The sequence below is a fragment of the Pieris brassicae genome, chromosome 11, assembly GCF_905147105.1.
Source record: "Pieris brassicae chromosome 11, ilPieBrab1.1, whole genome shotgun sequence".
Classification (NCBI taxonomy): Eukaryota; Metazoa; Arthropoda; class Insecta; order Lepidoptera; family Pieridae; genus Pieris; species Pieris brassicae.
In genome coordinates, this window is record NC_059675.1 from 5,944,845 (window position 1) to 5,957,224 (window position 12,380).

At 34.5% G+C, this 12,380-nt stretch overlaps 1 protein-coding gene across 1 annotated transcript in view; it reads left to right on the plus strand.

Annotated features, from left to right (window-relative positions):
* The window catches only part of LOC123715938 (potassium voltage-gated channel subfamily KQT member 1), a 39,862-nt gene that overhangs the window by 12,090 nt on the left and 15,392 nt on the right, over positions 1-12,380 (plus strand). Inside the window, exons 3-6 of the mRNA XM_045671320.1 lie at positions 4,046-4,225; positions 6,903-7,037; positions 9,866-9,948; positions 10,668-10,843. Coding sequence (XP_045527276.1) covers positions 4,046-4,225; positions 6,903-7,037; positions 9,866-9,948; positions 10,668-10,843 — 574 coding nt within the window. The remainder of the gene's footprint in view (positions 1-4,045; positions 4,226-6,902; positions 7,038-9,865; positions 9,949-10,667; positions 10,844-12,380) is intronic.

Below are 12,380 nucleotides of genomic sequence, written 5' to 3' on the forward strand. Positions count from 1 at the left end.
CCAAATGCAACAGTCGACTTTGAAAGTAGTCGGGATTTCTTTTTCTATCTGCTCCGTCCTTTTTGTAGTTATTTGTTAATTTCTGAATATCCCCCCATACTCTTAGTTGGTCTTGGTATAATTTATCCATAATGATTTATTGTATCCAATAAGATGCCCCAGTCAACAATAAATGTTGTTTAAAAGTGCTGTATAACGTGCCCCTATTCGAAAGGGATTGCAGTTATTATGCTATAAATCTAATATTTATCAAATTTTATGCGCTCAAACAATTGGAAAGGACTTACTGTACCGACCGCTGTCGCTTGCCTCTCTATGTTGCGCTTGACGTCCGTCGCCTTGTTCTCGGTTGAAAGGACGCCGATATATATTGATCCGTCTGGATTCTTGAAAAAGTTGGGAGAGGGCTTACTGCAGTTTACCTCTCTCCGTTGAAGATTGACGTCCGTCGCCTTGTTCTAGGTTGAAAGGACGCCGATATATTTGGACTAGTCTGGATCCTTAAAAACGTTGCTCTCCTCTTTTCTATTGATGCGGATGATGGTATTTGATTTGCTTGATGACCCAACGAACCAGCAGTGGGATGTTTTTCCACGGCGCCGATCTTCAGGAAAACGGAGTAAAACGCGAACGCGATCAACTGAACGCGAAAGACCCGCTATTCCCGGATAGCTCGAAGGACCAAAATGTACGGTTCCTGGGTCAACGGGATGCTTCAAATAATAGAGATTTATTGATTTACTCTATATTTACCACTCGCGTGTTACAATAGAATATGAGCGAAATAATGACGTGCTAATTGCTATATACCGAATGAATACAATTTAACAGTCAAAGAGAGTGCCTACGTCTGGCTATGCTCTCGGGGTGTAACTCCGACGATTTGGGAAATCGTCACGCTTATAAGTGATCGAAATGTACATCCATGGCACGTACAAACATAGGAATTTGTCAAGCTTGTAAACGAGCAAGAATGTACGAACCTTGGCACGTACATAGGGATCATCACGCTTATAATTCTAAGATAGCCTGAGTGAGCAAAATGTACAGCTTTGGCTCGTACAAGATTTTTAATATCTTCTGGGATGGAACTGAAACTTTTTACCATGACTATCTTTACTTAACTAATATGTTTGGAATATTAGTATGTTTTTGAATTCGTTGTAATGGCTCCGCTTTTCTCTGTTTCACTTGTCAGTTTTCTTTATGAGCCAGGTCAAATGAATAAATCAATTCATATATCAACTAAGCCACGAACTGAGAGGGACCAGGGAACGTCATGACCTGGAATCGATCCAATGATCGATTACCGGCCCAATGGCCGGACCTCACTTTACCGGGTATTATATTGGCCATGCTAGGAAGTGAGGAGGCCTGGCGTGAAATGGTCTCCTTCTGTAGAAGGAGGCTGCTGAGCGATTGAGGGAAAAGTCAGGGGTTGACTGTATACTGGCCGGTGGTCTAAGAATGGGGTTCGGACTCGAGATGCCTGGAACCGCAGGTCTTGATGGAGGTTTATGTTGAATAATCCTGGGTCCTATGGGTTGAATGCCTTGGCGAACCCCAAAGGCCCATCTTAAGGGCGTGTGCAGGGCTGCTACACCCCTCTGAATGGTAGAGGGGTTTGAGTGTAGACCCAGCCCCGCAGTCCCCGCGTCAAGGTCGACATCCATGGCGCCGGCCTGCGTTATCGCATTTACATCTCATAAAAAAAATAAGCCACGAAACTTTTTGTATAATATAAAATTATTTTACATTCTTTAAATCTTGTTGAAAAGTAAACTTATTTTTTTTTATTTTTTCATCGGGGAGAAAAATATCTAAATGTAGAATTATAAACTTAAATTTTGAAGAAAAAACATCTGTCAGTTTTTTTTGTTTAAAACTGCCTAAATCAATTTTACATTTCTTAATTTCTTTGAAGTTGCTGGAGCTATTGATAGTTCTTGTTTTTCAATAGTTCACATTACATTTCCGACGCATGCTTGAGAAAAATATTTCAACTGCTTCCGACTCATTGAATCGTAAAGAAGCTCTAGAAATGTATATGCATAGATTAAGAAAATAAACTGAACGCAAACAAGAGCGCTTGTTATCAAATAAAATTACTTAACTTGAGTACACTAGTGTAACCAACAAAGAAGTTCGCTTTCTAAAAAACTTTCAATGACACCTGACCTATATGAGTTAGACCTGAAGTTGTATACTTTGAATATAAAAATATTTTAATTAAGGAAATACGTTTTTAACTTTATTATCTATATATTATCAAATTTGCAAATGAAAAAATTATTTACTTTCAGAACCCTTATTTTTAATATTTTGATTTATAATTATATATTTTATCCTAAAGTTGTGTTTATTTAAATTACGACGAAATTTAAAAAAAAACTAATTTAAAAAAGCAATTTTCTGTTTTTTCACAATACTTCTAAATGTTATATACTACAACTTTATTTTCGATGACATACCATACATATAAAACTGTGTCAATTTTACTTATTTGATTTATCCTTACATACGAATACAAATAATTAATACACAAAAAACGTTTCATAGACGTCTATCAATCACGAGGTTACTAGAAAACATTTACTATTTCTAGCTAATTGGTTTTACATTCAAAATAGAACACACAAAACCAAAAGTATTAACCGCATGCAAGCTTCATAAAAACCGTCTCCCACGCCCTATAAGAAATTAATTCAATTTGAAATCTTGACTATTACAACTAATCGCTTTTTTATATTCGCTTCAAATCGTTTCTTAAGCTTGGCTCTGCTTGTTTATTATATTTTGAGGTATATTCTTAACGTGCACGACTAGTATAAGTATTTTTATCTTTTGAAACTATTAGAACTACTTTCCACTGCCTTAGCAGTTGAAAGCAGTTTATTTACTTACTGATTGAATCCGTTAATCAAAGTTTTTTTCTGTGCAAGACATTTCTAGGTTTTGAATATATAGCAATAACTACTACCTGATAAGGCCAACTTTTACAACTTATACATTGTAGTAAATTGTTATATATACAGGATTTATGCCAGTCCCACGACAATAAAAAGAAAAATACACATTCTAATTTTCATTTTGCTACATACAGCAATATATTATAATGTACGAAAACCCGTTTTTCGAGTTGTAACAAACAATTGTTAAAACAACGAAAACATTGATGAAGGGAGTGTTTCAACGAGCCGCACGTCAACGAACCGCTGTCTACATATTATGATAAAAATACGACATCAAATACAATGGCGCAAAGTAGGAAGCATCTAAATTAGGGTTTTTTAGGGCGGAGAATTTGGTTTTCGTAAATGGGCATGAGCATTTATTTATATTCTGTGTAAAACTATTTTTGTACCCATATCAAATAGTATATATATAATATTTCAACTTAAAAAAAATTAAGTAATTTTAATCTTTAAAATAAAATTTAAAGGGGCCTTTTAGTTTCGATTTAAATTACATATTATCTTAAAAAGCCATAGCCATTCCACGTGCCCTCGCTTGACAAGAAATATTCTGCTACTATAACTATTTAATTTATTAAGAGCTACTTTATTTATAAGATGCCCACGCACTAAATTGATGTCCGACAGGTTAGAGGGCATCGCATTCATCATGTTGTTTTGGTAAAATATTTGTATGTCGCCGTTTAAGCATTACCCAAAAATCTACCCTAAGTTTTATGAAAGAGTCTATAAAATACTTGCCATGTATTTTGTACCAGAACAAAAACTAACCTTTACTGAAACGTGAACATAGATTTAATATACACTTAATACAAAATTTAAAACGATACCTTTCTTAGAAATATTCGAAATTCAAAATATAGTATATTTTATACTTAGAGATATTTAATATTTTTTTGTGTAATTTATGGACACTTAACTTTTGACGTTTCATAGTATTCTTATTAGTATCTAAAAAAGAATATTTTTTTTTTTTTTGTAATAAATTAATATTTCAATAACATTCTAATTTTAAAAAGAGCGTTCCATCCGTATCCTAAACTTATCTAATATAAGAATATTGTCTACAGTGAGTGTAAACGCGGCGGCGCGGGCGACCGGCTGGCGACGCCGCGGATGTCGCTACTCGGCAAACCCATCAGCTACCGCGCCACGCGACGCGACGCGTGCTGCCGTCGATTTCAATCTAAATTTTACAATTTCCTAGAACGGCCCAGGGGCTTTAAGGCCGTCTGTTATCATATGATTGTGTAAGTACCATTTTTATAATATATATTACTCACATTACTTCCTTAACAAATACCTTTATAGTGGGTGGGCCATCTATAACTTTTTTTACCTATGAGTTTATGTACTACCATGTGATTCAAAAATCATGTCATATATGAACTGGCAACGGTATGCCATTTAAAGCCATGGATTCGCTTACTACACAACAGCACATTTTGGTTCAAACTTCCAAACTTATTACGAAAACAGTCGAAATATAAAAAATACTTTTCGCTAACATTACACTAGTTTTGGCCGACATGGACGCCCTACATTTATTTTTATTTAGGATTTCGTTGTGTTTAACGTTTTGAAGAAACTGGTTCGGTTAAAGGGCGCAGACCATTCCAATGCTCGCCCAGCTCGTACTCGTTAAAACATAGCCGCAGTGAGTGAAATTGTGGGAGAAGAGACAACCACCTTGACTACGCGACTTTTGAAACAATTGGCCATCGCTGAGACCACTTTACGCCGGATTTTACACATTGATTTAAACCTCCACCCATACTCCATGGAATTTATCCATTAAAACAAGAATTGAAGTCGGCAGACCTATTCTGGGGGGCTGTAAATTGGCCCCCGAGATCGTGCGATTTAACACTGCTTGAATATTTTCTTTGGGGATTTTTTAAAGGAAAAGTGTATGCGACTAATCCCCGGATAATTCAAGACCTTAAGCGCGCTATACGGACTGAAATTGCGGCTTATAGACTCGATGATTCTGGAATAAGTCATTGAAAATTTTGATTTCCGGATGTTGGCCTGTAAACGAAGCCGCGTTGGTTATATAAGCGATGTTATTTTTCATAATTAAATGGCATAAACTAACCTTAATTTATCAATAAAAAAAATCGATTTCACATGATAAAAAGCGTGTGGTTTTTCAAATAGAAATAAAAGTGATAGATGGCGCACCTTTTATGTTGTCACAAGTCATAAGTTCTGTGTTTTGTAAAAAATTGTGCATTCGTTTAATTATAATTCTTTTCTTAAATTGTGTAAATATGCAAACTAATGCTATCAGCTAAAAATCATATTTCGAAGGTATACAATTACTGAATATTTAAAATTTTCAATAAATTACTTATCAACAAGGGATGTTACGAATTTGCTATTACATTAGTGCGGAATATTCAACATAGTAATTAATTTTCAATCATTTTACCTACATACGCTATCTTCACATTAATCGTGAATCTATTTTCTGAGGGATCAAATGCGGTTTAAATCGTATAGCAACTATATATAACTATATATATATTAAACGCACTTGAATTACCAACCATGTGCTGGTTTATTTGGAAAATACTAAACGTGAATACTAATTTAAATATTGTTTTATTTTAAGGTTATGTAAACTGTAACTGTCATTAAAATACAACAAGTATATTATAGTGTACAATATTCTGTGTTTGAAGTCACACACCACATTTTCCTTTTCATTGATATTTTTAAACAAGTAGATCACCTAGTGCTTGTAGTGTGTATTACAAGCCACAGACGCGGAGTTATGGTAGTTATATTGCAGCATACCTTTGTGACTAAACGACGTTCTCTGGTGCAATGAAAATAGTCCATAGAGTAAACTATTTGTCCCCAATTCCCAGTGCAGACTATCCAAATATATGGTAAAGGCAGTTTCCGAAGGCAATGAATGTGTCAATAATAAACATGTCGAGTCCACGCTACGCTCACATTCTGTTACGAAGCGTAGACCCAACCTTTTCACCCTTATTTATGAATTTTATACGCTTTTGAGGAAATTCTTTTACATATTTCCTTTTATGTAATTTGAGGTGACTTAAATACTCAATGAGCAAATACTATTTCAAAGTTAAGTATTTAGTCTAAGTGAAGATAGAAATAGTTTTAATAAAAATTGACCCCCATAATTAAAGTAGGTAGTTTTGGTTCACGGTCACAATGTCATTCTAACCCAGCTAATAAAATGATACATTACTATCAATCTATTAGATTTTGCCATCTATAATAATATAAGTATGGAGAAACACAAATAAACGTACTATTTTTGTTTTTGTCGAATCTTATTACTATTGGCGCCCGCATCAAAGTTTTTCTATCCTGTTGATAAGAAAACTCAAGAATAAGTAATAAGTAGGTGAGGATTCGTGGCGCTGAGTTTTTTCATAAACTTTTCTCATGCGCCGTACTAGTAGCTAGGAACTCTGACTGCCAGTTATTCTCAACTTTGAGATACATTTTATTATCAATTTGATTATCAAATAAAATACATACAACTTGATAAAAAAGTAAATTATAAATTCTTACCTAAAAAACAATATAGCCAAGAACTTGTAATAAATAGAATGTTAATAAAATATCCAAGGAAGATTCGTATATTGTATTTTGTATTGTCTAAAATTTAGTCTTATTGAGAAAGATGAATATACCATCAAAAATTCATAACGTCTTACGATTTTATTTCAACATTAATACAACTACGTAGACTCTTCCGTTACGCCTTTTTTAGAAAGGTATTTTGCTAGTACTACTCATTTACACACTTTTTTATAACGTCGAGTAATGTAAATAATGTAATAAATTCGCGTTTATGTCCGTATATAGTTTTACTTCAATGAAGAAAAGACAAATTTTAGCGTACATAATAATTATTACTTGAAATAACCATTTTTTTAGGTTCTTGATGGTGTTCATGTGTTTGTCACTGTCGGTTTTCTCCACTATAGAAGAATACGAAGCAAAAGCTGGCATTGTACTTCTCTATATGGAGGCCGTAGTCGTCGTGTGGTTCGCTATAGAGTTTTGTTTACGGTAAGGTATATCAAATATATGTATAGTATAATTATTTAATGCTTCTGTAAACTGAACTTTATTAAAAACATCGGTAACAAAAATCTTTACTGAGGATTTATTATGTTAAAGAGTACTTATATTATATATTTTTATTTTACACCTAAATACATAGCAATCAAAATATAGTTCATTTAAAATACAGAGGCCTACTGTCTTGTCGCTTATAAGCTATCTGTTCCAGCTTCCATAGTAAAAGAAAAATTAAGTATATTATCCTAATGTATAAGAAGTATGAAACTTAAAATAAACAACTGAACAGCTTGCAAGCAGTGAACTGATTATTTAAATTTATATGGAACGAATGTCAGTATTATCTGGTTAATGAATGTATTTAGCAAGTTGCACTATATAACTAAATATATGAGAGGGTGAGACCGAATAATCTAACAACCCTAAGGCTCCCTAAGCTCTACAGATATACCCTAACACATAAATAGTGATTTTATAAGTACATAAGTACGGGATGTCTGCACCAACAGACCTAAGGTAACAGACGTAACCCAACGGGTAGGGTCAAAGGATCTAGGTTGGTGAGATTATCTTAAAGCCATCGAGCAGACTTACCGCGATAATTAAGGACGTGTCTTCACCACTTTGAGAGGAAACGAGAAATTAATAAGACAATACAGATATGCAGAATAAACAGGGTCGAAGAAACCAGGGCCTTGAGGGACCCAAGCATTCACGGGTTGAAGGTCGGAATATGCTCCGTCGATGACAACCATGATGCTCCGATCAGCAAGAAAGCTAGAGATCCAATTTCTCGTGGAGACCATAGGCTGGAAGCATCAAGAGCAGTGCTCTGCAGTGCCACACCCGATCGAATCGATAGATTAAAACCCTATGTCCATACTTACCGCCAGTGGACTCAATTGCCTCTGCCCACCTATGTGTAAGGTATACAAGGTCACCAGCCGAGCGACTATGTATTGATAATCGCTAATCAGCTGGTAGCCCTCTAGATACTTCAGGAGCTGGCCGTTAATAATGCTTTCATTATTTTTGGAGAACAAGGGGGTTATAGCTATTGGACGATAGTTGGACGGATCAGAGCGATCGCCTTTTATAGGGATCAGATGTATATATATATATTTATATAAAGCTGTCTTCCAGTACTTAGGGACAATATCGGACTTAGGGACCTGGACGCTGAGTTGTATGCTTGTTACGTTCGCCGATAGTCGCATCATAGGATCTCCCCGCCTCAGTTCAGGCTTACAACGCAAGGCCGTCATTGAAGAACGTTTAAACCAAGTCTGGGAACTGCCACCGACCGACACCGCAGAGAATGAAACAAAAAGTTCCATTCTCTGCAGGACTACCTCGGCTACAGAGTCAGCGACGGCATTTGGAGTACTCAAAAAGACCGCATCCAATCCCAATCTACTAACTTGGTCGGCGTTGAAATCGCCGAGTATTACGATTTCAGCGGTCGGAATCCTTTCGAGCAGTGAATTTGTAGCCGTTTCCTCTATGGGACCTATACAGGCGCGCATAGAGTCGCGGATGGTCATCGCAGTCTACGTGCAGCCAAAGCTTACATAAGTATCTTCCTTCAATCTGAATATCTGAGTATCGGTAAGATACAGCAAGGCGAGCTTTGCAGTCTCTAAGTGAAAGTGGACAGCGTGGATGTTAGAGTTAAGCCCCCTAAAAGCCTTTGTTTGTATGCTCCGTTTCCGTTGTTTTCGAAAGGTCTCTGGGAATATCACTCAATATATCGAAACGCGAGTACAATAAGGCGAACATATTGCATCATTTCAAACCGATTTTCTGAGAGATTTGGATAACTTCTTGCAAGGTGAAAAATTCAACTCTAATAGGGCAGTCGAAACCGGTTTTGACGATTTTATTAATTCCCATCCGAGTGGTTTTTTTTTAGTAAAGGGATCAATGAAATACCTATAAGATGGCAAAAGCGCATAGATAGCAAAGGTATATACTTTGATTAATTAAAAATATTGTATTACAAAAAAATTAATAAACAATTGTTTCTGTCAGTAACTCTAAAAAGAGAATGACGCTTCCACCCAACAGAGACTTAATTATTCAATCAGACTCTTTGGCTCGACTTTCCGTTTTTAATTAACATTGCAAGCTGAGATTATTTCATATAAATAAACAGATTCAATTTAACTTGCATAAATCCAGACTTAACTTAGCTAGAAATAACGTCATTATAATACGAATTAACGTAACGAATGCGAAAGGCAATTTTTCACGTTAAAGATTTTATAGAAAACGTTTATAAATAAATTATTATGAATACTTTTTAACATAAAGCTCATCAATATGTAAGTCAGTGATATATATTGTTGCTAATAGCTCTACAAAACCATGTATTATAAATAATAATCATTTGTTTGCTTTCAAAATACATCCATATTTTACTTGGAACTGTGTATAATTTTTTTTGCTGTCTGAGCTTTTAAATGTCTTATTTTTAAATGGTAAATGATTATTAAATAATAAGTGCTCATATAGATTGCAGTAATAATATTAGATTCAAAAATACATACTATATTTAGTGCATAACAAGTAGCTATCAAGCTACACCGGTATTGCGTAATGCATTATAAGTAAGTTGTGTTCCTCAGGGGAGACTTGCTAATTAGCGTGGCTTTCGAACATTTACCGAGCTATTTTCCTTACTAAGTTGGTCAACAAGCTCTTGCGGAGTACAAGCCAAAAATAGCGTACTTTGTTTGTAAGGTTTAATTTATGACTTTATATATTGTGATAATTATGTATTTGTTTTCGTTGCTCATCGTTATAATTTATTGCAGGTTGTGGTCGTCGGGATGTCGCTCTCGGTATCAAGGATTAATGGGCCGCCTCAAGTTTTTAAGGCGGCCTTTTTGCATAATCGGTAAGATATCCAGAAATGTTGGAATTTTATTAACTTACCGAAGATTTTATATTTGGAAGAAAGCTTGAATTTTACGTGTCGCCTATACATGGAATATAGCAGCAGGGTGTCCTTTTGCTCCACTCAGAGACTACCTTGCCGTCGTAACGTAAAATATAGCTACACGATTCGCCCACTTGGGTTTATTAATCTTGCTTTACGATAATATTATACCTCAACTTTGACCTATAAATGTCTTTTAGTAGTTTTTGTCGTATGATATTTTTAAACAGAGCCGTTCACCTTAGCAAAAGGCTAGTTGCTATTTTTAGCAAGTGAAATTGGTCGCGGTCCGAAACCAATCTGAATATCTATTACCAACATACGTTCCAAAACAACATATTTGTTTATGTAAATTCATCCGACACAACACAAAACCTTACAATATTACCATATTCTCAACATTTGCATAATATGTAACGGACACAACACAAGTTTCTTAAAAATAATAAAAGATCCTGTATTGCAAGTATTATCATTTCAATCCATAGTTCCTTTCTTTAAGTTTACAGTATATTTAATGTTAATAACATTACTTAATAATATAAATTCAATAAAGTTATGAAAATGGAATGCACCTGCAGCACCTTGCATGCTATTTGAAACGGTTATAATTGAGTAACTCTCACGACGGAAAACCAAAAGTCATGTAATCATGTGCCTAATAATGTTTTTTTTAGATTTTACAACGATCATAGCGTCTATGGTAGTTTTGGGTATGGGATCCTCGGGTCAAGTGTTTGCGGCGTCAGCGTTGCGCGGTTTAAGATTCTTCCAAATCTTACGAATGGTGCGAATGGATCGACGAGGGGGTACATGGAAACTTTTAGGCTCAGTTGTTTACGCACACAGACAGGTACGACACCTATGTTATATATTGTAGATAAGCGTAAGTCTTAGTTTCAGACGTAAAAATTATGTCTTTAAACACGAAGCACACGTTAGGTTAGCATCCTTTCCTTTTTATTTATCAATTCTGCGGATACATATATACTTCACTGCTGCATGCTTCAAAAATAGTATGTAAACAAACACACATGACAATGAGTGGGTTTATAGTATAAATTGTTCAACACTGTTTACGTAGTGTTGAAAAATGAATGTGCGTGATGTACATTTAGATATTTCTAGTGACGGAATAACATAACCTAATTATTTTAGGTAATTTTAAACAGATACAATATGTGGAGAGATTTACTTTTCAAAATGTCTATATTTTACATAATTGTATTATAATAAACGTATTACGATGATTTCGCAATACTGAATCAAGCGATACTAATATGTCATTTATTAACAATTAACAGTTCGTCCACGTCAAAAAAAATATAATTTAAATAATTAGAAATTATTATTAAAATGGTATTTGCCACAATTGTACCAAGTCAAATTCAAGGGAAAGGTCGAAACGTTTTTAAAACTTTAAGTTAAATACTAACTTAAAGTTTTAAAAACGTCTAGCTTTATTAAAACTATTGTTTAATTTAAGCTGAGTAATAAAAATCACAGTTATTATAACCTAAGTATTTAAGCGCTCGTTTTATAGTGACGTAGCAGATACGGTATACAAATTAGTATCGGAACATCGTAATTTCCTTTACGGGTTCGTATATATCTAATATAGCAAAGGAATCAAAGTCATACAATAGTTTCATATTAAGCTGGCATGATTGAGTATATGTAAGCATATGTGATACATCAATAAAGATATATCCGAGAAATTGCGGAATTTCCTACGTCTTGATATTTGTTAGTCAATAGACTAACCAAACAGTTATCAAATTATATCAAATAAACAAACGTAGAATGATACAGCTTTTATCGCTATTTAATTATTTAGTTTTATACTTTTGTAAATTAAACATGATTTAATTTGAATAAACCGCGATCTGTGTCAAATAAACATTCATATTTTTATCATAACGAGCTAATCTCATCATAAAATAATATGTTTGTATTGATAGTTGTTTCCTAGCGTCAATTTGTAAAACAAAGAGCTATGTTAAATCAGCGTTCTTTGTTCGACTCGTCTCCTCCATAGAAGTGATCCGAGCGAGTCATTTTTCGTAAGTCAAAACCTTTGTTACGTTTACCTTGTGTAATGCGGTCGAAATATCCTAGCCCTATTCAGATTCCTTTAAGCATGAATGTTTGTTTGTGGTTGTGAATTGTATTTACTACTTAGGGTATTCGGTACATCGCTCTACAATTCAGGTGTACCTCGTTAATCTTATTGGTATAATATCAATAGGTTTATTTTAACAAAGTAACAAACAGAGCGCATAAATTTAAATACCTTATAGCACATTAAATTATATAGAACACGTTTTAGATAAAGTTAAAGGTCACGAGGTACGTGATCGTAATTATGCTTGCTTCAAAAACAAGATAAA